Raw genomic sequence first — 25,648 nt, 5'->3', positions numbered from 1 at the left:
AGGCGGTCCTCATTTGCCCTTGTTCAATAATTTATATCACAGCACTGAAGTGTCATTGAAATTGACAGAAGCGCTTTAATAATACAGGAAGGGGAAAAGATGCTCTAATCACAGATTAGGCACCCAAGTAATCACTCCATAGATCTCAGCCTCCCCTAATTTATTCCAATACATTTTTTAATCAGAATTTCATACACAGCAAAATGATTAACGAGTCACGAGTACTACCTATTTCCTAGCTCCAGCAGTCTTTCGCTAGCCCAGAGTCCCGCGGCTGCGACGGAGAGGGGGAGACGGGAACGAAGGACCGACGAGGAAGGGAAGTCGGTTTCTCCCGGCGCTTCCCAATCCAACGCGGTAGCACCGAGCTGCGCGCTGGAATTACGCACCCGTCCCTGCAACTCTGTTCCAGCCCGCAGTTGTGCCCGCGCTGCCCGCCCAGCCCGGGCTGCCCTGCGCGCCCCCGCCAGCAGACCGCACCTCCGGCCGGGGCAGCGCGGGCGGCTGTGCCCTGCGCCACCGACCCGCGGCCGAGCGCGCCGCCCTCACCTGCCGCACGCTTCGGAACCGCGCGTCCCCCGAGTGACAGCCGGTGCGTCCCCGCACCGCGGCCGCCACGGCTCCCCCAGCTCCCCGCAGCGGCGGCGGCACCCGGCGCAGAGGGGACCCGGCGGCCGCCCCTGCCCCGCGCGCCGGCCGCCCGGGCTGTCCGCGGGGGCGGCGGCCCCGGCACGGACCCCGCGCAGCCCCCCCGGGAGGCGGCGGGGCCGTTTTCGGCGCGGGAGCGGCGCTCCCGGAGGCCGGCTGCCGCAGAGCCGGCCCCGCAGCCGCGCAGCGGCGGGGACGGACCCCGGCGAGGAGCCGGGCATCGCGGCGGGGCCACCCCGGCGCCGCCGCACCGGCGGGGAGAGCGGCGCCTGCTGCCGGCGGCCCACACCGTGAACAATAAAGCGGGCCCCAGCGGGCCGGGCGCCCACCCGGCCGCAGCGGAGCGGCGCGTCCGCGGCCCCCCACAGCCTGCCTGGGCACCCCGGTGCGGGCGGCGGCGGCGGCGGGGCTGCGAGCCGGGCCGCGGCCGCAGTCCCGCGCAGCGCCCCCGACGCGGGGCGCTCCGCCGGGGCGCACCGGCGTGACGGGGGATGCCGTGCAGCGGGGGACGGGGGCGCGATCCACCGCCCACTCACCTGCCGCGACGGGGCTCGGCACCGCGGGGGGAGTCGCCGCCGCCGCCGCCGCCAGCCCAGGGAGCTGCTCCCCGTCACCGCCGCCGGGCGCCCGCGGCCGCCGCCGCTCAGAGCGCGCCGCTACCAATAGGCGCCGCTGCCATATTGTTACTGCCGGCGCTGCGAGGGGCGGCGCCGGCGGCCGCCTTGGAAACCGGACGCCATTGGCTGCTCGGCGACTCAATCCGGACCGGGTGAGCCAATGGGCGGCGGCGGCGGCGAACAGCGGGGCGTTCGGAGTTGGAATGTTGTGTGACAATGGCCCACGCGGCTCCCGGGCGGGAGGGGAGGGGCCGCCCCCCGGGGGGTGGCGAGGGCGGGCGGCGCCGCGTGCAGACCACCCCCCGCACCCCTCCGCGCCGCGGCGCCTGCAACAAAAGCGGCCAATGGGGCGCGCGGGCCGCCCGCGGCGCGAGGGTGCGCGGCCAACCCGGGGGGCGGGAGCGGGGAGCTGCGCGCGGCGGGCGAGGCTGGCGCGCGGGGCGGCGGCGGGCGGCGGAGCGGGACCGCGAAGTTCCAGCGAGCGCTGAGGCGGAGCGCAGGGCCGCGCCGCTCCGGTCGGGGGAGAAGGTCCCCGGCCGCTGCTGGCGGGTCGGGAGCTATGAGAGGAAGGTGCCTGACCACCTAGGAAGTCGGTCTGACTTCGAGGAGGTCGGGAGCCATGAGGGGAAGGTGCTTTGCCCACATCCTCGTCGGGGCGGAAGGAGCCATTCCCGACCCCCTCGAAGTCAAACTGACTGACTGCTGAGGTGGGCGAAGCACCTTCCCCTCGTGGCTCCCGGCCCCCTGGAAGTCCCCTGGAGCAGTGCTGAGCTTTCCCCATCTCGCCCTCCTTCACGCTCTCCACCAGACACTTCCAAGGAGCCACCACCCAGCGCTCACTGATGGAGCCGCATCTTTCACCCGGGCACTGTCCACGCTTGCTTCCCTTGCTGCAAGTGCCATCCTGTGCCATGTTCCCCTTCCTTGTTTGCTGTTCTCCGGAGACCACCAGGCACCAAGGGCTACGTGGCTCAGACGCACGCAAGGTGCAGTGGCTTTTTCCGTGTCAGCCTGCTCATGTGCTGTTTCTCCAGCTAAAGATTTTGAGAGAAATTAAGCCAGTGCTTTAGCTGCACATCACGCGCGCAGACTCCATTCAGTGGGACACAGGGAAGCCAGAGAGCACCTTGTCACAAGCGTTGCCCCAGCTGCCAAAGTGTTCAGGTTGTTTTTTTAAGTAATGACTCAGCTCAAACCTGGATAAGTACATTTTAAAATGCATTAATAAATAAACATGAGCTCTGTCTTAACTGAAAGTGTTTTACAAAACCTGCCAAGCTACATAAGTTGATTTTTTTAAACACAAAAAGGTGGAAGCACCTCCCCATGAACTTTGAAAGTCAAAATGGGAAAATCCAAATCAGTTGTCATTGTTAATTTTAATGCTTGGGTTTGTATCAAATAAAGAATTTTCAAATACCGTGTATTTGTTCTACCTTTAAAAATCAAATAAGAAATCTCAGCTCTCTACTCACTAATCACTATGTTGCTTGCAAATCAAATCCAAATATGAAGCATCAGTTTTCTTCATCAAGCCATTGATTAATTAATGGCAGGTTTTAAATGGCATTACCACACCAAGCACTTTAGTCAAAGCATTTAATCAGCAAGTTTAAATGCAAGTCCTTTGCTGACATTGATTTTTAGGTAAAATTCCTCACTGATTCAGCCAGGAGGTCTTATTAAAGTTTGGTATTGTGCTATGGCCCCAGATTAGGAAAGTTCAGCTAGTCCAGTGGCCACTCAGAATAATCGTACAAACCCAGGCAAGTGACAGCTACCCCAGATGTGCAGTTTGTTTTATAGTTCACGGTCGGTAGCATAACTTAAAATCAGATCTTCAAGGCGTCCGTCAGCTTATAAACACATGTATCCCACCAGACTGTGGGTTGCATGTGGAACTCTGTGTACCCAAGGGCCATCCTAGCCCCGTGTGGGGCTGCTGCACCTCCTACATCATCCCAGACCAGGAGGACAGCCCTGGCCCTCGGGCACCTCAGCCCTTCAAGTCACAACTAGAACCACAAAGGGGAGTCATGCTTGACCAACCTGATAACCTTTTACAATGAAATCTCTGGCTCAGTAGATGAGAGGAGAGCAAGTGGGTATTGTCTACGGTGACTTCAGTGTGGCTTTTGGCACTGTTTACCGTAAGATCCTCACAGACAAGATGATGAAGTATGGGCTGGATGAGCAGAGAGGTGGAGTGAAAACTAAACAGCTGGGGCCAGAGGGTGGTGATCAGTGGTACAAAGTCTAGTTGGAGGCCAAGAACAGTGTACCCCAGGGGTCAGTACCGGGTCCAGTCTTGTTCAACATCTTCATTAACAATCTAGACTATGGGGCAGTGCACCCTCAGCAAGTCTGCAGATGGCACAAAACCAGGAAGAATGACACAAAACAGAGAATCGTGCTGCCATCCAGAGGGACCTAGACAGGCTGGAGAAATGGGCTGACAGGAACTTCATGAAGTTCAGCAAGGGGAAGTGCAAACTCATGCACCTGCAGAAGAACAACCCCATGCATCATTATATGCTGAGGGCCACCCAGCTGGAAAGTGGCTTGGCAGAAAAGGACCTTGTGCCCTTGCAGCAAAAGTGGCCAAAGGCACCCTGGGCTGCATTAGACAAAGCATTGCCTGCAGGTCAGGAGAGGTGATCCTTCCCTTTATTCAGCGCTGGTGAGGTCACACCTGGAGCACTATGTCCAGTTCTGGGTTCCCTGGTACAAGAGAGACATGGACACACTGCACAGAGTCCAGCAAAGGGCCATGAAGATGGTGAAGGTACTGAGCATTCCTCCTATGAGGAAAGGCTGGGAGATCTGGGACTGTTCAGCCTGGAGAAGAGAAGGCTCGCTAGGATCTTATCAATGTAAACACCTGGAGGGAAGGCGCAAAGAGGACGCAGCCAGGCTCTTTTCAGTGGTGCCCTATGACAGGACCAGAGGCAATGGGCACAAACCGAAACACAGGAGTTTTCTGCTGATCATTAGGAAACACTTTTTCTCTGTGAGGGTGACTGAGCACTGGCATAAGTCGCCCAGAGAGACTGGAGTGCCCCACCTTGGAGATACTCAAAAGCCATCTGGGCAACTGGCTCTAGGTGGCCCTGCCTGAGCAAGAAGTTGGACCAAGTGCCCTCCAGAGCTCCCTTCCAACATCAGCCATTCTGTGATTGTGTAGACAGATCCTATGTACCCTGGCCTCCCTCCCCTCCTGCAATTATACGCACCTCCTCCACTTTGAGCTTTATATGTCTGATTTTGCACCACCATCATCTCTGACCACAACTGCAACCTGTCCGCTGAGCAGGTATAGGTTACTGGCTCAACCAAGTGGGGCCAGGCAATGCTGCTTTGTCATCACATGCCAGTTAAGTGGTGATGTGTTGTCCCACCAAGCAGGTGTGCCTGGTACAGCCCTGCTTTATTTTGGTTTGTCCTGCAGCCCAGGATCAGCTTATTCCACGTTGCAGGCAGCTGCACACAGCCCAGGGAAGACCTGCCCCTTGGTTAGTGTAGGCTGTGCTTGGTTCCCCAGCCGACGTTCGGGCACACTTGATACTCACGTTCCTTTATAACAATGCCTTGTGATTCTTTAAAGTCTCACAGCTTGGCTATTAGTTGTATGGTTAATAAGGTTTCTAACTCTGATTTGATTTGCCATTTTGGAGAACTTCTAGTGAAGGGGAAGAGAAATGTCATGGTAAAAAAAAGGGGGGAGAACATGATTTCAACTGTCAACTAAGGTGAAGCTACCAAAGACAGCAGAAGATCCTCCATGCAGCATGACTGCTTTGGCCAAGCAGTGGTTGAGGAAGGCTATTACCACTTCCTAGGTTTGGCCAATACCATCCAGCTGCAGATTGCTTTGATGATGAGCTGTCCTCACAGAGCAAAACCAGAACAAATTAAAAAGGACACTCCCATTTCACATCATTCTGCAAATAGCCAGAAGGACTGGATTAAGATGACCATACTGAATTGTCCATGTGTTACCAATGAGCCTACGAAGGAGTTACCACAGAGAGGAGAACTGAGAACTGAGATATGTTAAGGGGGGCTGAGGAAGGCAATATGGTGCAGAAGATCTTTATTACATGGAGAACTGGTGGCATCAGTGGGATTGTAAATAGCAGGAAAGTGAAGTCAGAAGGGACCTCTGGGAGCCTCTGGACCAATCTGCTCAAAGCAAGGCTAATTTCAGTCACGGAGGTTGTGCATGGACTTGCCTCATCAAGGTTTTAATATCTAAAAGGCTGGAGGTTTCACAGCTTCTGGGCAGCCTGTGCTCCTTGCACACCATGAGCTCCAGCCCCTAGCTGTGTTCTTCCACCCGACATACCCCAGTCTGCCAGTCTCCCTGTGGTACAGGGGCTTTCATATGTGTCCAAAGGAGAAATCCTGCAGCTGTCACCGTGGTTTGAGACAAACACAAAGCAATAAATCAGGCAATCACCCAGCAGCTCCTGTTCCACCTGTACTGTCCATTTCTCAGCCCACGGCTCCTGCAGAGCACCATACAGCAATGTACCATATAGCTCCCTCAAGGCTCCTCTCACACCCAGTATCTACTCTGTCCTATAGGTCCTCTGCAGTACATGGAGAAGAACAGTAAGAAAAAGCTAATGGTGAAGAAAGGCCAGGACATTTTCTAGAAGCTTGTGAAGTACAATGGTAGCAAGACATATCCAGTGGTGTATGAGAGTTTGACCCCAGAGAGGTGCTGTTGCTTCCCGCCTCCACAGTGCATGACACTGGCACGGTCCTGCTTAAACACTGGTGTGATTTTCAGCAGCTGCCCCAGAACAGGGTGAAACCAAAAGGGTCAGGGGCACTGACGTATAGGTGACGTCTACCATCAGGCCAAACTGGGGAATATTTCTGTTCCTGTGGAAAGCTCGAGGTGTCTGAGGGAGGAGGGAGCTGCCCCACCACCACCACCACCTCCTGTATCCCATTCACTGTTCTGCTCTACAGATGCTTATGTCAGCGCCAGTGGGGAAAAGGCTGAAACCCCTGCAGGGACTGCTCTTCTCTGCCAAGACAAAGGCTTGGGCACTGTTGTGGTTTAACCCTGAAACCAGAACCAGTGCACATCAAACAATAGCACAGAAGAACCATCACCCCCTCCTCAATGCTGCCACCCCCCTCTCCTGCTGTGGCCCCTCACACGCTGGACGTAGCTCCTGTGGTCAGCTGCATGTGGGCAGGTGGCTGCAACTCAGCAGACCTCACTGCACAACTGGGGCTTATGCCAGCTAATATAGGCACATTTTTAAGTAATCCCACTTCATTAGCTACTTTTCTAGGGCCTTAGCACATAATGAGTGAAATCCATTAGTCATCTGACAGTTCTAGTTATTCTGCATGTCAGGTCCTATCTCTCATTTATATATCCAGACTGTTACGGCAAGCTGGTGTGCTAGTTGTACCCCTCCACCTACTCAGTGCTAATTTAAGAGTTGTTATTTTTGGCTTGCAGTGATTGTGTGCATAAAAAGTTCAGTTTCCTCAAAAAAAAAAAATTTAAAGGAAGCAGAATGCAGGGTTGAGCAGAAAACCCCCCACTAAACACCATTTGCCCAACATCAGCAAACCTTGTTTTCAGGTAACATAGCAGAATTAAAGCATCTTCCTATGAAGATTCTGTTTGAGTTTTCGAATGATTGAGTTGCAAAAAAACGTAGCTGTTTTTGACAGGGGCATACAGCAGTACCTCACTCAGAAAAAACAACTTGGCAATTCACAATGAACAGAGTATTAACTTATTGCAAGGATGCTAATTCTGTGACTGAAAACATAACATAGAATTTGCCTATCAAAAAGGATGTATGGATGAGGAAAGCAAAAACACAAAGTTCTGTCCCTACTCCAGACATTCCTTTTCCATTTGTAAAATTAATTATCTGTAAATAACGCATTTTTCTCTTTGTAATGCATGTTTCAGTATTTCTCCTTTACACAAAGAATGCTCTTATTCCTGAGCAGTGCACTTGTGCATCTGAGAGATGGGAATGGCAGAGGATATTTCAAGTTGAAAAATTAAAAAAGGGGTTTATAAAATGGGAAATGGTTCTTTGAAAAATAATTGTAGACTGTTACAACCTTTCAAGGATGTCCTGCTGTGTGCATGTAAGCTGACATTTTATGATACTGAAGTCCTAACCAGGCCATCAAAATTGGATTGAATTAGGACTTCCGTCCTGGTGAACTTCGTGCCGCCTCCTTACTTTCGTATTAGTTTTGCCTGTAGCTTAAAAAAAGTTGTTCACAACCACTCAGTGGTTGTTGCCACCTTCTTTCTTTGAAAACAGGGACAACAATGTAAAAATGGAGGTTTCTTTCTGGCTTTTAAGTGAAAGGAACTCGGGCGGATCCAAGAGCCTGAACTCTGTAGTTAAAAGTAACTATCCCTGTTTAATGTCCCTGGTAGCAGGGGCAGTCTGCTTCCATGAATACAGAGTATGTGTTACCCTTTACAGTCCCTTGAAGAAGCTCTCCCAGGCCTTTGCACACTTCAAAAATTGTAATAATGCCTTCCCTGTTTTTTTCAGCCAGTATTTGTCTGAATAATTTTCAGGCTGCAGCAGGGCTAATAGTAGGATTGCATCCTTGCACAACTAGGATTATGTAAAAGAGGAGATGCATTTGATGAATTATTGTCCACCTTAGCCTCTCTTTTGAAAAATGCTGTTATCTGTGTTCACTGCTGGTTGTGAGTGAAGTGATACGTAAAATCAGAGTACTTTGGATAATGGCAAAGTCTGTGCTCTCCCAGGGGTAGGTATGATTGCTCATGTCATAAGGAAGGCAATAGCCCTTGCTTCCAAACCCGGTTTTTGTTGTTGGTTTATGGTATTAAAGGGTTTCTTTCAATGTCATTACTAATTTCATAGAATCATAGAATGGTTTGGGTTGGAAGGGATCTTAAAGATCATCTAGTCCCACACCCTCTGCCACAGGCCGGGACACCTGCCACTAGACCATGTTGCTCAAAGCCCCATCCAGCCTGGACTTGGACAGGGATGGGGCATCCACAGCTTCTCTGGGCAACCTGTGCCAGTGCCTCACCACCCTCACAGTAAAGAATTTCTTCCTAATACCTAATATAAAACTACACTCTCAGTTTAGAGCTGTTATCCCTAGTCTTATCACTACACGGCCTTGTAAAAAGTCCCTCTCCAGCTTTCCTGTAGGCCCCTTTAGGTACTGGAAGGCCGCTGTAAGGTCTCCCCAGAGCCTTTTCTCCTCCAAGCTGAACAACACCAATTCTCTCAGCCTGTCTTCATAGAAAAGGTGCTCCAGCCCCCTGATTGTCTTCATGGCCTCCTTGGGACTCACTCCAACAGCTCCATGTCCTTCTTATGTTGGGGGTCCCAGAGCTGAACACAGTACTCCAGGTGGGCTCTCACAAAAGCCAAGTAGAGGGGGAGAATCACCTGCCTTGACCTGCTGGTCACACTTCTTTTGATGCAGCCCAGGATACGGTTGGCTTTCTGGGCTGCAAGCGCACATTGCTGGGTTATGTTGAGCTTTTTGTCCACCAACACCCCCAAGTCCTTTTCCTCATGTCTGCTTTCATTCTCCACTCTGCCTGTATTTGTGCTTGGGATTGCCCCAACCCACATGCAGGACCTTGCACTTGGCCTTGTTGAACTTCATGAGGTTCACACACGCCCACCTCTCAAGCCTGTCAAGATCCCTCTGGATGGCATCCCTTCCCTCCAGCATGTCAACTGCCCACACAGATTGGTGTTGTCAGCGAACTTGCTGAGGGTACATGCACTCAATCCCCCTGTCCGTATCTCCAACAAAGATGTTAAAAAGCGCTGGTCCCAATAGTGACCCCTGAGGAATGCCACTTGTCACTGTCTCCACTTGGACATCAAGCCATTGACTGCAACTCTTTGAGTGTGACCATCCAGTCAGTTCCTTAGCTACTGTGTGGCTCATCCATCACATCCATCTCTCTCCAATTTAGAGACAAAGACATCGTGTGGGACATTGTCAAATGCTTTGCAGAAGTCCAGGTAGACAATGTCAGTTGCTCTTCCCTCATCCATCAATGCCGTAACCCTGTCACAGAAGGCCACCAAATTTTTCAGGCACGATTTGCCCTTAGTGAAGCCATGTTGGCTGTCACCAATCACCTCCTTACTTCCCATGTGCCTTAGCATAGTTTCCAGGAGAATCTGCTCCATGATCTTACCAGGCACAGAGGTGAGACTGACTGGCCCGTAGTTCCCTGGGTCTTCCTTATTTCCCTTTTTAAAAATGGCGGTTATGTTTCCCCTTTTCCAGTCACTAGGAACTTCACTGGACTGCCATGACTTCTCAGATATGATGGATAGAGCTTAGCAACTTCATCTGCCAGTTGCCTCAGGACCTAGGGATGCATCTCATCAGGTGTCATGGACTTGTGCACCTTCAGGTTCCTCAGATAGTCTCAAGCCTGATCGTCTCCTACGATCTTCATTTTCCTAGTCCCTGCCTTTGCTGTATGTGACTTGGGCAGTGTGGCTGGAGCACTTTGCCAGTGAAGACTGAGGTGAAAAAGTCATTGAGTACTTCAGCCTTCTCCATATTCCAGGTATTTACATCTCTTGTTTCCTTCCAGAGATGGCCCATGTTTTCCCTAGTCTTCTTTTTATCACCAGTGTACCTGTAGAAGCTTTTCTTGTTGGCCTTGACATCCTTGGCCAGATTTAATTCCATCAGGGCTTTAGCTTTCCTAACCTGATCCCTGACTGCTTGGACAATTTCTCTGTGTCCCTCCCAGGCTACCTGTCCTTGTTTCTACCCCTGAAGCCTACCTTTTTGTGTTTGAGTTTGTCCAGGAGCAGCTTGTTCACCCATGCAGACCTCCAGGAGTTTTTGCCTGACTTGCTCTTTGCTGGGACGCATCATTCCTAAGCTTGGAGGAGGTGATCCTTGAATATTAACCAGCTTGATTGGGACCCCCTTCCCTCCAGGGCATTATCCCAAAGTCCTTTGCCAATCAAATCCCTGAAGAGGCCAAAGTCTGTTCTCTTAAAGTCCAGGGGAGTGAGCTTGGTGTGCACCCTCCTTGCTGCCCTAAGGATCTTGAAATCTACCATTTCATTGTCACTGCTGCCAAGGCTGCCCTTGAGCTTCACATTCCCCACCAGCCCCTTCTTGTTGGCAAGAACAAGCTCCAGCATAGCACTTCTCCTCATTGGCTCCTCTGTCACTTGGAGAAGGAAGTAATCATCAACACATTCCAGAAACCTCCTGGATTGCTTATGCCCTGCTGTGTTGTCCCTTTAACAGATACTGAGCTGGTTCAAGTCCCCCATGAGCACCAAGGCTTGTGAACATGACACTTGCTCCTATGTGTCTACAAAGGGCCTCATCCACTCAGTGTTCCTGGTCAGATGGCCTGTAGCATTCCCTCACTATAATGTCAACTGTCTCTGCCCTCCCTTTAATCCTGATCCATAACCTCTTGGTCAGCTCCTCATCCATCCCCAGGAAGAGCTCCATGCCTCCACCTGGTCACTGGCACAGAGGGTGACACCCTCTCCTTGTCTCCCTTGCCTTGTCCTTCCTAAAGATCCTGCATCTTTCCATTCCAACACTGCAGTCACAGAAGCCATCCCACCACATCTCCGTGATGCCAGTAAGATCGCAGGCCTGCAGGCGTGTGCATGTGTTTAACTCCTCATGTTTATTCCCCATGCTAGTTTGCATAGCGGCATTTAAGTTGGGTCCTCGATGAAGCTGACTTACTGGCTGGAGTGGCTGGAATCCCTTTGTGCTGCTCTTCAGGTGCTCACCTGCTGACCTGCAATGCCACTCCAGGCTCTGGGCATCTATTGCCGGCACTGGCACCAAACTGGTAGGAGTGGGGTGGACTGAAGTTCCTCCCTTCCGGCAACTTCAGTTTAAAGCCCTCTTCACCAGCTTGGCTGGCTATTGCTGAAAAGGCTTTTCCCATTCTTTTCCCATTCTCTGACAAATGGACCCCATCAGCCCTCAGCAGACCAGATTTCAGCTGATCGCTGACATCAATTTATGGATAAAGAATACATTACTGAAAAGCCTTGGGGGGTGGGGCGGGGGGGAGGCAGGGAAGGACCGTCACTGAAAATATTTGTCTCTGGTTAGATTAGCTTAACCCACACATGTAAACCTAAGCAAAATCTGTGTTATTGCATTAGGCTTTTACTACTTGAAACCTGGCCTAAGCCCTGATGTAGGTCACAGACAGAAAATCATTTACTATCCTTAACTAAATCCCAAAGGGGACATTTGCCCTTGCAACCACCTCACTAAAATCCCAGCACGCTTTGGTCTGGCTTTTGCCTTTGTGAAAAGAACGACAAGGAACCCAGGAAGTTCAGCAGAGGGGAGGACAGGAATGGCACGCTTTTTGGCAGCAATCTCCTCTTCTACCCTTCCATCTGCAAACACACTGGCACGGAAGCGTGGGATAAAACAGCAAGAGACAGCTGTGCTGAGTGCGTGAGTGACAATTTCATAGGGGGCACCAGTGCTGCCTGAAACTTCAAGGATGCACTTTAAGAGGATAGAAATAACCAAAATTTTGAAAGCTAGATGCAAGGGGAGTGCTGACATGAAAGATACCCCGTATAAGTGGCAGCCTTGTAAGACAGACTACCAGAGACACAGCAGGCTTTGCCATCAGGAGACACAGGCTGAGAACACAGATTTCTGTGGCACCTCCAGGCCGTTTAACCAATTTCACTTCTTCTCTTGGGATGCAGCTTGATACTACATCTAAGCCACCCCTGACAGCAAACGGCAGCGCAAAGGGGCAGCGCTGGTCCTGTTCCCTCACTGCTTGCCTTGCATAATTTGAACCTGCAATGAGCAAGTTCAGTCACCCAAAAATCAACCCTCTAAAACCAAGACGACAGCTTTCTCTTGGTCTAGCTCCCTGAGCAGGCTGGAAGGATGTACAGGTGGGTGCTGGTACAAGCAAAATGTAAAGGAGAACCTTCCCCTAGCAGATAGCTATTGTACTGGGCTGGCTGTAATGTATAGAGTACAGAAAGTAGTGCCATGAATGGTGGTGTCAGTGAGCAAAAGGAGATGGTGAAGGTAGGACTGGCTGGGGAAAGTAGAGAGGAGTCAGAAGACACTTGAGGTGTCATTGCCATTGAGAAAGGCATAGCCTAAGCCCACAAATCAGGTGTTTGCAGGGACAGGCAGTTTGGCTTGGTGTTGGGTGGGTGGTGGATTTTTCACTAGCTCCATTGATACTGTTGAGATACAGGAGCCTTCAGGCACACAAGCCCCTCCTCACTTCCCAAACAGAAACAGCAACCCTCATGTTAAGAACAGATTGAGATGAGTTGTTCTGGGCTTAATTGGATTATTTTAATCAGATGGACAATTTGAGAATTAGTCAGAACTTATGAAGTGCTCACAAGGGAGACAGGTAGCAGAGGTAGGTAGTATTGCTTGTGGAATACAGGGGGACTACTAGGAGGGGAGCATCTATAATATATCTTAAAAATTAGTATCTTCTTGATATCTGAGATGTATTTTTAGACAGTAGGTTCATTAATTCCAGATTCACCTTCTGAAGGTGTTTTGTTCCTCTGAGAGTATGTTTTATGCAAAATGCCCCCCCTCCCTCATTTTCAGTTTGGAGCATCTTTCTCCGTGGGATGTTTGTAGGAGCCACCACAACGCTGGTGACTAGTGGTTGCCCGGTTCCCCCATGTAATTTCTTCAAGGACAGCAGTGCACTGAACGGTGTGGACATTCTGGGGCATGTATGTGCGTGCTGCACCCCTGACTGCTTTGGTGGTTGGGGATGCGCGATAGCAAGTTTTGTAGCCAGTGCCATGCAGTAATCCACCTTATGGGGAGGCCTAGGGAAGACCTTGGCTGAGTAATTCAGGACAGGCACTGGCGTTCTGCAGAGATGATGTCTAAGAAATACCTGTATGAGTAATAAGAATGGACTTTTTAAAGTCATTTTATCTCGAAAATGGTATTACTCAGCTTGTAAGTATGTGGGCTCCTACAGACGTAGCCTTCAGCGCTTCTGACGGCTAGCTCTGCAGCAGCATCTGGTGGTACTAACAGGGAAAAATTACCCCTCCAGCACCTCTCACTTCTGTATCTTCCATTACTGTAGTGCCCCATAACCTCCCTGCCTCTTTTTCTTCTCCCCATCGCTCCTTCTTCTCCTCTAGGTGAGTTATTCCTCCTACAGTGACTGGAGTCACAGGAAAAACTCGAGTAGTACTTGGTTCAGGTGACTGAAAGACTGCCGGTCCCACAACTGGCACTGTGTGAAATTTGCCCCTTGGTAGAGGCTCAGCAGGGGCCCACGTATCGTTGAACCCCTTTGGAGAGTTGTGTAGGATTTATACAGCCTACAGGTTTCACTCAGTCCTCAGCAGAGGCCATGCATCACGCTGTTACTATCTGGAGAGCAGACACATGGCATTTAAAATTTAAATGAACGTTGGCTCGTGCTACAGGACCGTATTTCCCCTTACAGCCTGAGTGGTGGATCGATAAGGTGTCTCACCTTGCTCCCCAGTGCAAGGAGAGGGGCAGCTGCTGCAGGCCGGCTGCCCCCATGCTAGACGAGCATGATGAGGGGCAAGCAAGTAGCAATCAACCATGCAGAGCTGGAGGCTGCCCATCAGCACCTTAGTCAGGCACAAAGCCCTGGGGGAGAAAGGGCACAGCTTAAAAGTCCCCCCAGAGCATGGGAGGACAAGGACCGAGACGTGACCTGGGGGGCAGTGTTGCCATCAGATGGCTTCCTTGCAGCAGGTAAGCACCACCACTTTTGTGGTCATCTGATGAACTTGGACACTGATAACCATGGGGACGTGGTGGTCCTGGCCTTGGCACAGACCGTTATAAGCTTGCCCTGTGCATGGTTTGTTGTGCTGAGTTCTGGGCGGCTGCACGCCTGGCCTTGTGACCTTCCCTGGGTGGACTTGGTTAAAGCTGGGCACGCCTCAGCCCTGCCTGTGTGGGGAGATGATTTCAACTTGTGTGCTCCGAGCTCGTGTGCCCCAGCAGCGGGGCGCTCGCCTGCGGGGAGCATTCAGCACAGCTCTTCGTAATGTGTTTTGCTGATTGCAAAAGCTGACTCTGAGCAGCATGGAGATTTGCAGGAACATACTCCCAGAGCAACACTTACGGATGTAGCTTTGCAGTCCATTGGACTTGCCTGCTGTCCTGTCTTCTGAAAGGGCTACCTGGGGAAACGTGCTGGCAGAACAGGGAAAGGGGCAGGCAGCCGCACTGCTTGAGGGTAAGCAGGGTGCAGCAAGCCTCACACAAACCTTCAAGCCTTCCGTCCCCAGTGATGTCGAATCAATTTACCTTTTTGAGGCAAACTTACAGCCCAAGCATATATCTGGAGAATTAATCGTACTTTACCCCACAATGTCTCAGGACCTACCTGGGCAACCAAGAGAGACTTCAGGGCTTTGGGATGACTGCTTAAGGGACTAGGAGCACAAGTAGTGTTTCCTGCTTTCCTTCCAGCTGCAGGGAATGATGAAGGAAGAAACAAGAGGAGCCAGCGGATCAACACCTGCCTCTGAGCCTGGCGTCACCAGCAGAATTTTGGGGTTTTGATCATGGGCTGGTTCACACAACACCGGGCCTGCTGGTGACAGATAGGGTACACCTGTCTCAAAGGGGGAAAAGGGTCTTTGCACAGGAGTTAGCAGGGGTCACTGAAAGAGCTTTAAACTAGATTTGAAGGGGGAAGGGGATACAACCAGTCTTGCTAGAGTTAAGCCTAGGGGCAGCACACCAACGCTTGAGGGATGGTGTACTAGTGAGGTCCTTCACTCTGCCACCTCAGTGGAGGTGGGGATGGAGATCCATGTGGCAGCAAAGATGCAAGGGTTGTTGATGTGTTAGAAACCACGGAAAGGCCGGAGAGTAGTTGTGTAGGAATTACAGCTTCTCTCCGTGAAAAGATGGCTGGATCACCAGCCCAGCTGAAGTGCATCTACACCAATGCAAGGAGCACGGGCAGCACACAGGAGATGCTGGGAGCCGTTGCACAGCAGGAAAGCTATGACCTAGTTGCTATCATGGGAACAAGGTGGGATGACTCGCGCAACTGGAGTGCTGCAATGGATGGCTATAAACTCTTCAGAAGGGATGGGCAAGGAAGGGGAGGCGGTGGAGGAGCCCTGTATGTTAGTGTTGTGGCAGCCACTTCCTCACTCCCCCTCACCCAGAGGGATGGGGAGGAGAATTGGAAAGGAATGGAAAACTTGAGGGTTAAGGTAAGAACAATTTAATAACTGAAATAAAATAAAACAAAAAAACAAAAAAAACAAAACAACAACAACAATAATAACTATGTGTGTATATATAGTTATAAAATAATTATAATGAGAAGGAGAGAGGAATGAAGTCCAAAGGGAAAGGAGAAAAGAAAACTAATGACGCACGATACAGCTGCTCACCACCCGCTGACTGGTGCCCAGCCAGTCCCCAACCAATGATCAGCAGCCCCGGCCACACACACACACCAGTTTATATACTGAGCATGACGTATGGTACGGAATACCCCTCTGGCTAGTTCAGGTCAGCTGTCCTGGCTGTGTCCCCTCCCAGCTCCTGTGCCCCTCCAGCTCTCCAGCCAGCGAGGCCTGAGAAACCAAAAAGTCCCTGACCACACTGTGCCCACACCACATCCAAAGCACAGCACTGGACTAGCCTCCAGGAAGAAAATTAACTCTATCCCAGCTGAAACCAGGACAGTTAGGGAGTGTTGTGATGGCCTAGAGCTTAATGATGGTGATGATAGGGTTGAGTGTTTATAAGTAAGAATCAGGGGGAAGGCCAACAAGGCAGATACCTGTTATAGACCACCCAACCGGGATGAAGAAACAGCCAAAATGTTCTATAAGCAGCTGGGGGAAGTTTCACAGTCTCTAGCCCTTGTGATCATGGGGGACTTGAACTTACCAGGTGTCCACTGGAAATACAACACAGCAGAGAGGGAACAGCCTCGGAGGTTCCTGGAGTGTGTGGCAGGTAACTCCCTGACACAGACAGACAGTGGGGCAACTAGGGAAGGCACCCGCTGGACCCGCTGTTTGTGAACAGAGAAGGATTTGTGGGTGACATGATGGTTGGAGGCCAACTTGGGCATAGCGATCATGAAATGATCAAGGTTTTGATTCCTGGAGTAGTAAGGAGGAGGTCAGCAGAATGGCTACCTTGGACTTCCAGAGGGCGGACTCTGGCCTGTTGTCTGGTTGAGAGTCCCTTGGGAGGCAGGTCTGAAGGGCCATGGGGTCCAGGAGGGATGAACATTCTTCAAGAAGGAAATCCTAAAGGCACAGGATCAGGCCGTCCCCATGTGCCGAAAGACGAGCCAGCAGGGAAGATGACCAGCCTGGCTGAACAGAGAGCTTTGGCTGCGACTCGGGGAAAAAAGGAGAGTCTGTGACCTTTGGAAGAAGGGGCAGGCAACTCAGGAGGACCACAAGGATGTCACGAGGTTATGCGGGGAGAAAATTAGAAGGGCCAAAGCCCAGCTAGAACTTAATCTGGCTACTGCAGTAAAAAGCAATAAAAAGTATTTCTATAAATACATTAGCAACAAAAGGAGGGCTAAGGAGAATCTCCATCCTTCACTGGATGCGGCAGGGAGGGAAACATCGTGACAAAGACTGAGAAAAAGGCTGAGGTATTTCATGCCTTCTTTGCCTCAGTCTTTAATCGTAAGACCAGTTGTTCTCTGGGTGCCCAGCCCCCTGAGCTGGAAGACAGGGATGGGGAGGAGACTGAAGCCCCCATAATCCAAGGGGAAATGGTCAGTGACCTGCTGCACCACTTAGGCCACACAAGTCTGTGGGGCCAGATGGGATCCACCCGATGGTACTGGGGGAGCTGGTGGAAGTGCTCACTGAGCCACTTTCCATCATCTATCATCAGTCCTGGCTCACCGGGGAGGTCCCAGTGTACTGGAGGTTAGCCAGCGTGACAGCCATCTACAAGAATGGCAGGAAGGAGGATTCGGGGGGGTACAGACCTGTCAGCCTGACTTTGGTGCCAGGGAACATTATGGAGCAGATCATCCTGAGTGCCATCACACGGCACAAACAGAACAAGCAGGGGATCAGGCCCAGCCAGCATGGGGTTGTGAAGGGCAGGTCCTGCTTGACAAACCTGATCTCCTTCAATGACAAGATGACTCACTTAGTGGATGAGGGAAAGACTGTGAGTGATGTCTACCAGGACCTTAGCAAAGCCTTTGACACCATCTCCCACAGCATTCTGCTGGAGAAACTGGCTGCTCATGGCTTGGATGGGTGCACTCTGTGCTGGGGAAAAAGCTGGCTGGATGGTCAAGCCCAAAGAGTGGGGCTGGGTGGGGTTACATCCAGCTGGAGGCTCAGGGCTCAGTACTGGGGCCAGTCGTTTAATATCTTTATCAATGATCTGGATGAGGGGATCGAGTGCACCCTCAGTAACTTTGCAGATGACACCAAGCTGGGCAGGAGTGTTGATCTGCTTGAGGGCAGGCAGGCTCTGCAGAGGGGTCTGGACAGGCTGGATCGACGGACCAAGAGCAGTTGCATGAGGTTCAACAAGGCTCAGTGCTGGGTCCTGCCCCTGGGTCACAGCAGCCCCACGCAGCGCTACAGGCCTGGGGCAGAGCGGCTGGGAAGCTGCCTGGAGAAAAGGCCCTGGGGGTGCTGGTCGACAGCCAGCTGGACATGAGCCAGCAGTGTGCCCAGGTGGCCCAGAAGGCCAACAGCATCCTGGCTTGTACCCAAACAGCGTGGCCAGCAGGACGAGGGCAGTGACCATCCCCCTGCACTGGGCACCAGTGAGGCCGCAGCTGGAATGCCCTGTGCAGTGTCGGGCCCCTCACTGCAGGAAAGACACTGAGGGGCTGGAGCGTGTCCAGAGACGGGCAGCGGGGCTGGGGAAGGGTCTGGAGCACAAGGCTTATGAGGAGCGGCTGAGGGAGCTGGGGTTGTTCAGCCTGGAGAGGAGGATGCTCAGGGGAGACCTTATCGCTCTCTACAACTACCTGACAGGAGGTTATGGTGAGGTGGGTGTTGGTCTCTTCTCCCAAGTACCGAGGGATAGGGCAAGAGGAAATGGCCTCAGGTTGTGCCAGGGGAGGTTTAGATTGGTTGTTAGGAAAAATTGCTTCACTGAAAGGGTTGTGAAGCATCGGAACAGTCTGCCCAGTGGTTGAGTCACCATTCCTGAAGGTATTTAAAAGATGTGTAGATGTGGCACTTAGGGACATGGTTTAGTGCTAGACTTGGCAGTGCTAGGTTAATGGTTGGACTCAATGATCATAAAGGTCTTTTCCAACCTAAATGGTTCAACGATTCTAATACAGTGAGATGTAAGGAGGCACACAGCTGCTTATAAAAAGGCATGGGAGAGAGTAACCCTGCCCTTTCTGTCTAAATCATTAGCCTGGACATTTTCTTCCTCAAATATTAATGTTTTCCTGATTACCTACTCCTTATGAAAAGGTGATTGTGCCTGCAGACTTTTTGAATAATTCATTTGAAATATTAAAGCCAGAGGAGAGTGAACTTTAATTTAACAGTGGGTTAGAGCATGGCCTGCCCAAGCTGTCCTTGCCCTGGGGAGGAAAGCAATGGGGAACATTCCCAGCAACCTGGTCCTTTGGAGATGACAGTACGGAGAGCAAACACAGTGCTCAGAGTTGCTACAGACCACACATCTTCTGCTAAACGCATATAGGTGTGAGTGGGGAAGGACAGCAGGAACTGGGGGGAGAGTGAGGGGCACAGGGGGCAGCTCATTGAGCTTCCCTTCAGTATTTTCTATATTTTTAAGCCACACTTAGCATCATTGCTTCTGTAGGTAGCTGCTGATGGGGTCACCATCTTTTCTCAAAATATACAAATTAATCAGATAGTGCAAACCTGTGTCATTTTTACTCCTGCTGTGGTGCCCAAGCATCCCTGGTATAACACTATTGTTTTTCATGGCACTTTCTAAGGTCAGCCAAGAACATGGATTCTCCTACCACAGTTTAAGACACAGGTTAACAAGTGGTTGGGCAGATCAGATACCACATGCTTTAAGCAGTTGGCCCAGGCATGCACACCTATAGTAGTTCCTTTAGAAGGACATGGTCTTGAAATGGATGTGAGATAAGGTTCATATGCGCTGGAGAGTGAAGGATGAGGTGACAGAAGAGACAACTCCTTGCATATGTGTCTCACCTAAACTGGTGACTCGGCCACTGTGGGAAAGCACCAAGCTGTTTCCCTATTGCTAACTCAGCTTTGAGCATGTGCTGACAGGAGGAGAGAAGATATTATGGTTTATAGGGACTTGAAAGAGAACTGCTGCTCTGACCCTGTAGCAGAGACTTTGACTTGTGTCATGTCTCAGTGCCAGGACAACCCACCACAACCACTGCACGGATGGCTCCAGCCCTGGAAGGGAGGAAGGTCTTCGCTGCCACCTTGGGCTATGTTTGTGCTGCTGGATGGAAGAAGAGCAAGGATTGATTCCCAGCTTAGCAGCTGAACAGCACATCCCCATGGATGGCTATGGGCTAGCCTGCTCTGTTTGCACATGTACCTTGGGAGGGCTAATGAAATGATCTAAAACATTGACACAATAATTACTCAGTGCAGGTAATTATGAATCCAGTCTTTGAACTTACTCCCTGGTCCTCCCCTACTCAGCAAGTGTAGACACACCTTCTGTCTTCTTGAGGAGCTAGGGACAAAAGTGCTACCCTGGAAGGACTTTCACAAGTCAGAATATGTGCTGTAAGACTTGGAGGAAAAAGCAGAAAGCAGGTGAAACCAGACTCCAAGTTAGCTTCTCTGGAGTTGCATCCTCCAGGATGATGTTAAGATGGGACAGTTTTAAACAACCCCTTGACTTTTGTGAGTTCTGGCTTTGCTGAGTTTACTGCTTGGACATGCTGTGTCCTCTGACATGCTTTGATGTAAGCAGTTTGCTGGTACAGTCTTGGGCAGCTCAGGAGTCCAGAAGCGGCTGGGCTGAGAGATACCCATCCATCCTACCCTTGCCTGCTGTGATGGATGTTAGATACCACCTCAGAGGGGACCAGAGGGCATTAGGTGCTGCTGAACACATGTGCCTATTGATTTGTGTTTATTGGTTCCATTATTTCTATTTACACAAGTGCTTTTGCTGTCCTCCCATAACTCAACCCTGTCAGGCTAATGCAGGTAATAAGTCACTCTACCCTCTGATTCCAGCAAATGGCTTCTCCGTGACAGATGTTTGGTTTTTTCTGTCTACACGGACAAACCGTGTCTGTGCTGGAAGTGGGGGGAACAAAATGGCTCTGTGCCAAGCACCGTACATATGACCAGCCATAAGCACTGCTCTTGCAGGGTTTGTGTGAGTGAAGGGAGAGGGGGAGGAAAAAAGCTTGGAGGGTCCTCATGGGATTCAGCCCCAGCAATGTTAAATGAGTGCCAGCACTGCCCCTGCACCCTTCTGTTACTAAATTGTGTTGTGAGATTAGCTCATCTATGTCCTCGGTATTCTGCTCTCATTTTTGAAGCAAGGTGAGTTGTTTGGTGGTCTGTGTAATCAGGGAATGGTATGTTGGAGGCGTCAGGTGTTGCCTAAATCGGTGTTCCCGTCCCATGCATACACGGGGGTTTCTGTTTCGTGGAGTTGCTACGTTCCTCACTACCTGCTGCCCTGGTGAGGTCCTGTGTATTTCCAAAGGGCAAGAGATCGCACCCTGCCATTTTTACTGAAGCGGCTGACATTACATGATTATTGCAATAATAGAAAATTCACAAAGTATCTCTGTGCCATCCACTTTAAAATCCTTTTTCCCCAGACAGACCATGTGAACATGACAGACTGGTTGCATGTTCTGCAATGGATGGTTTCTTTCCCCCTGCAAGCACATCCTTATGCCCCTTAGTTTTGTTACAGTCTGATGTAAGATGCCATATAAAGCTGTCCTCTGTGTCCCCAGAGGAATTAGAGCAATCATTTGTACAAACATGAAGGCTTTCTGATCTCTTTTCAGACTAGTTGTTTTCAACCCTTGTGAGACAGATTCTCTCTTCCAGAAAACTATCAGGTATCCTCCCCAGGCACTGCGAGATAAGGAAGGAAATTTTTCCCCCCCCAGTTTATATTGTCACACAGCCAAAGATTCATCAAAGTTTCCAAATTACAAACCTAATTTTAAAAGGGCAGATTTATTTTTGGTGACCTGATAAGCCTACATCATTTCTTCCCTCTGCTTCCTTAGACCCCTCACCCACAAATCTCAACGTTATCAAGAATATCCAACAGACTATTAGGTCTTAGCCAAGTCCTGCTTTTTTCAGACTGATGGCCTGAAGCTGGAATCTGTATAAAGCTGGATTAGAAACGAAGCATGCTGGGTGGTCAAAGGGGTATACTGGGAGAAGGACCATAAGGGGCCTACCGCAACAGTTCTTGTTTAATGGAGCAAGGACCATTGTCTCAAAATGTTCCTTTTAGCTCCTGTTTTAATTGAAATGGACTGATCTATGCACCAACGGGGAATGAAGCTTATTTTATAGAACCTTGTCTGGCTCAGCTGGGCTTCGGTTTCTCACAATCCCCAGATCCGAATGCCTTTCAGACAGGTGCAGGGGTTGCCCGCAGAGGACTTTCTCTGAAGAGCTAGTGTCCCAGGGCTTGCTGACACCAGCAACTGGCTCCATGCTGGTTCAACTGAGCAGCCGGAACTCAACACTGCTAAAAATCAAGTCCTCAAAAATGAGATGAGGTGGGCTGCAGAAGGTCAGTGGCCATTTCAGGAAAGCTGCTGGTGAGTCTGATGGTTTGTAAGATGCAGCAGGAATTTCTTCTCTCACCTCTGTATTTCCTAAAGAAGAACGAAAATGGTAAAATTCACGTGAGAGAAGGCAAAGGCAGTCGTGTTTATGTATAAAATAACCAACGTGCCGGGTGATCTTACTTCTTTTTCTAGCTACTATGAATTTTTCCAGTATTTTAGCAAATGAAAAGTCCCAAGTACTGTGGAAAGTGGAGTCTGTCAAACAAAACCTGGACCACTAATGCCATCCAGTGGCTGGCAGACACTAACACACCTGCCATTGCTAATAAACCGTGACCTGAATGGAACAAACATTAACTTTAAACTATTTCTCCCAGTGCTGTTTGCAATCGTTCACACAGTATTCTTTTGCACAGTATAAGTGTGCCAGTCAGAGCCCAGGCTTATACTGAAAAAAATGTAAGAAAGCACACATATGTTTTATCTAGCTTGTTCTAACCACATTTTTCCTTACCCACTTCTTTTTTCTTCAGAAAATATTTAGTCTCTGTGAAGTAATCCCCATCAATGTTCTACATGCTGCTTAGTTTGTATCTGATCTGTCTTCGTGCACCTGATGCAATAAGCTGTCCTGCCCTTTTACCTTCATCCACGAGATGGGGGGGGGAAATGCATTAAAACGAATTGAAGTGAATTTGGGCTGCAGAGCAAAACTGTCTTTCTGTTTCTGTGACGGTGTGTTACACAGTCACACACTGTTGCCCCTATGTAGTTCATGTAGCTCCTATAAAACTGCTAGGTGCAACAGCAACGTTCAGTGTCAGATAGCAGGAGGCAAGGAGAAAGCAGTAGTTGCACCAGCTTGTACTAGAGAGATTAGCCCAGCACCTACTGCTACATCCTGTAATGTCCCAGTTAGCTAACTGCAACCACAGACAAATCACAGTTATCTGCATCCTGCATCCTGCGGTGGTCTGCTCCTACTTCTGCTGAGACAGAGCAGGCAGAGCTGCAGGACCGCGAAACCTGGCCAGGACATGTCTGTGCACCCACTCAAGCATTTGTGCAGGGGACCTGCAGCGGGCTCTTAGCAGAGCACTAGAGGACACCATCCCCTGCTTTCAGAGAGAGGGAAGAAAGCAGAAAGGTGGTCCAGTGTGGGGAATTATTCTGCTTTCAGACAGAAAACTTATTTTTCATGCCCCACAGGGGTGAGGAATCCTGGCCTGGACTGCCTGGACAACCAGACTGCTGCCTGCTCTCACAGGCACAGAGGAGTCCGGTGTGCAGAGGCTGCTGAGGTAAGAGCAATGAGAAAACTCTGTAAAGAAGCTAGGTGGTGAATTAAAAGAGAGAGGACCTGAGGGTCCCACAAAGGGGGTGACCTGAGGGTCAAACCAAAGCAGAGATAGTATCTGGGGGGATAAGGGGCATGACTCTCTGACCAGCACAGAGGTGATCTTTCCGTGATGGGAGCTTTCGTGGGCTGGTGCCATGCTCTACACATGGACCTGAACAGGTAGGCTAAAGGCTTCCCCACTATCCCCAGGCATACAGCAGGCCCTGGGCATCCAAATAATGTCTTCTGTGCTGGCAACAAACCATCTCAGAGGTACCACCTGCAGGCCCTCAGCTACTCAGAGCCAGGAACAGCTGGGCTATATGACCTGAAAACTCTGCATGGGTGCTGTCTCCACCACAGAGATCAGTCGTAACCAAGATCATGACTGGGATGTTGACCAGAAACACAAGGGCATTGTGCACATGGCTGACATGGTTGTGAACGATGAATTGCCCCTGCTGGAAGTTCCCACAGCATGGTGGAGCAATGGCACCACGGTGGCAGTGACTGCTCCTCCCACAGACGGCAGGGTGAAGACCAGTGTCCCCACAGTACCCAGGAATAGCTGCTGTGATTGCTGTTTCTCCAGAATACAGTTATGATGCTCAGGATGTCACTAAAAGCCAACAGCTCCAGGGGACACTGGGCAGCAGATGGCTTTGCATGCTTCCTGATGGCAGTGCCTCAAGGTGCTTGCCAGCTCCGAGCTGCGGTAACCCCAGCTGGTGGGTGCCAGGCACTGCCAGAAGGTAGGGCTGCCAGAGGGCAATGCCCACCCGTTGCTGAAATGAGAGAGGGGCCCAGAGGTAATGAAAATTGCATATCCAGAGCTACTGCCATGGAAGTGACCTTCCACACCCTAAAGTGAATGGGCTGCTGTTGATTGTTACATCTCTGCAGGATAGCTTGTTCCTACAAGGAGCGCCTCTGGTGCATGCCCAGATCCCAATGCCACAGTCAGCACTCACTGGTGGCAGCTGGGATTTGCTGTAAAAAAGGCAGATTAATTATTCCGTGGAGGCTAACTGACCCGGTTATTCACCAGAGGGGTGCCAGCTGAGGCTGCAGTGAACATTCATGGTGTGGATCTGGGTCTAGAGAGCTGTCTCTAGACCACCACTCTGTGGTGGGGGCTGCACTGCAGCCTGCCTGCACTGAGAAGCTCCCCAGTCTGCCCTGAGCAAAGGTTGCTGTTGTCCCTCAGACCTCCCAGCATAATTGCATGTGGAGCTCCTCCTTAAGCACATGATGTCACAGTGATCCCAAATAGAAAATTCCTGCTATTAAAAGTGTGCAAATTAGCCTGGATCGTAGTGACAGAACCGGATTAGGAAATAACTATGCTTTAAGTCAGGAAGCGGTGCTGCTCTCCAGCAGCTGGGCCCCATAACCTCATCTTCCTCCACAGTTGTGGACGGACTGGCACAGCGAAGCAGTTTGCAGGCATGTGACGTGGTGGGCTGCCTGCCAAGGACCATTAGGAGGTTTAAATTACTCTAGTTCTGGAAAGGTACGGGGACTGTCACACCAGGCCCATGTGCCCATTTGGAGTCCCCGGCACTGACAAGCTGGAGAGCATGCCAACAGGGCTGGACAGGGTTCAGTGCAGACGCAGGTTTCAGTGGATGCCACAGCCTGTTTCAGAACAGCAACAATGCTTGGCCCTGGCAGAGACCTACACGCAGGCTTTTAGAAGTCTCTTGACACAAGTGAATGTGCAAGGGGACTTCTTCTTCTGTCCACCAAAACCAACAGTCACAGTGCCTGAGTTCCGACCAAAAACTTGCATCTGCTCTGGCCGCGTTTTATGAAGGCATTCCAGATCGTACAAACCCAGAGGGATGATGGTTCCCAGCATGCACACTGGGTGCAAAGTCTGCAGGCTTTCTCCTGTGGTGCACTTCGTCCTTTTGGCAAGGCTGGGAGACGTCTGCTGACCTATGAAAAAAAATTGCATAAGAAATGTCAAGTGGTCACAAATATTAATTATGCGGTACTATGGAAATTGTATTAGAATACCTGGCTAATGCGTTTTGCAGCTGCATTCCCACTTATTAATTGCTTACATTAAAAGAGCACCCAGAAGCCTCGTTTCACTGACAGCTGTACAAACCCAAGCTGAGTTCTGCTTCTTGCTCATGAAAGAACTCGGCCACTCCCCAACCACTCCTGTCCCCAAAGAAGGAATCACGTGTTTAAAAATCCAAATAAACCCACAACTTTGTTATTCTGGAGACCTGCCTAGATATATTCTCTTTGGCA

General features: G+C 50.7%; 1 protein-coding gene across 1 annotated transcript in view; it reads right to left on the bottom strand.

Annotated features, from left to right (window-relative positions):
- Positions 1-25,648, bottom strand: part of LOC308059350 (uncharacterized protein) — a 44,449-nt gene that overhangs the window by 11,862 nt on the left and 6,939 nt on the right. Inside the window, exon 2 of the mRNA XM_080376556.1 lies at positions 1,185-25,324. Within this exon, the coding sequence (XP_080232682.1) occupies positions 1,185-2,178 (994 nt within the window). The 5' untranslated portion in view covers positions 2,179-25,324. The remainder of the gene's footprint in view (positions 1-1,184; positions 25,325-25,648) is intronic.

Source organism: Falco punctatus (assembly GCF_963210335.1).
Source record: "Falco punctatus genome assembly, chromosome: 2".
Classification (NCBI taxonomy): domain Eukaryota; kingdom Metazoa; phylum Chordata; class Aves; order Falconiformes; family Falconidae; genus Falco; species Falco punctatus.
This window is presented reverse-complemented; position numbering and strand designations above follow the sequence as displayed.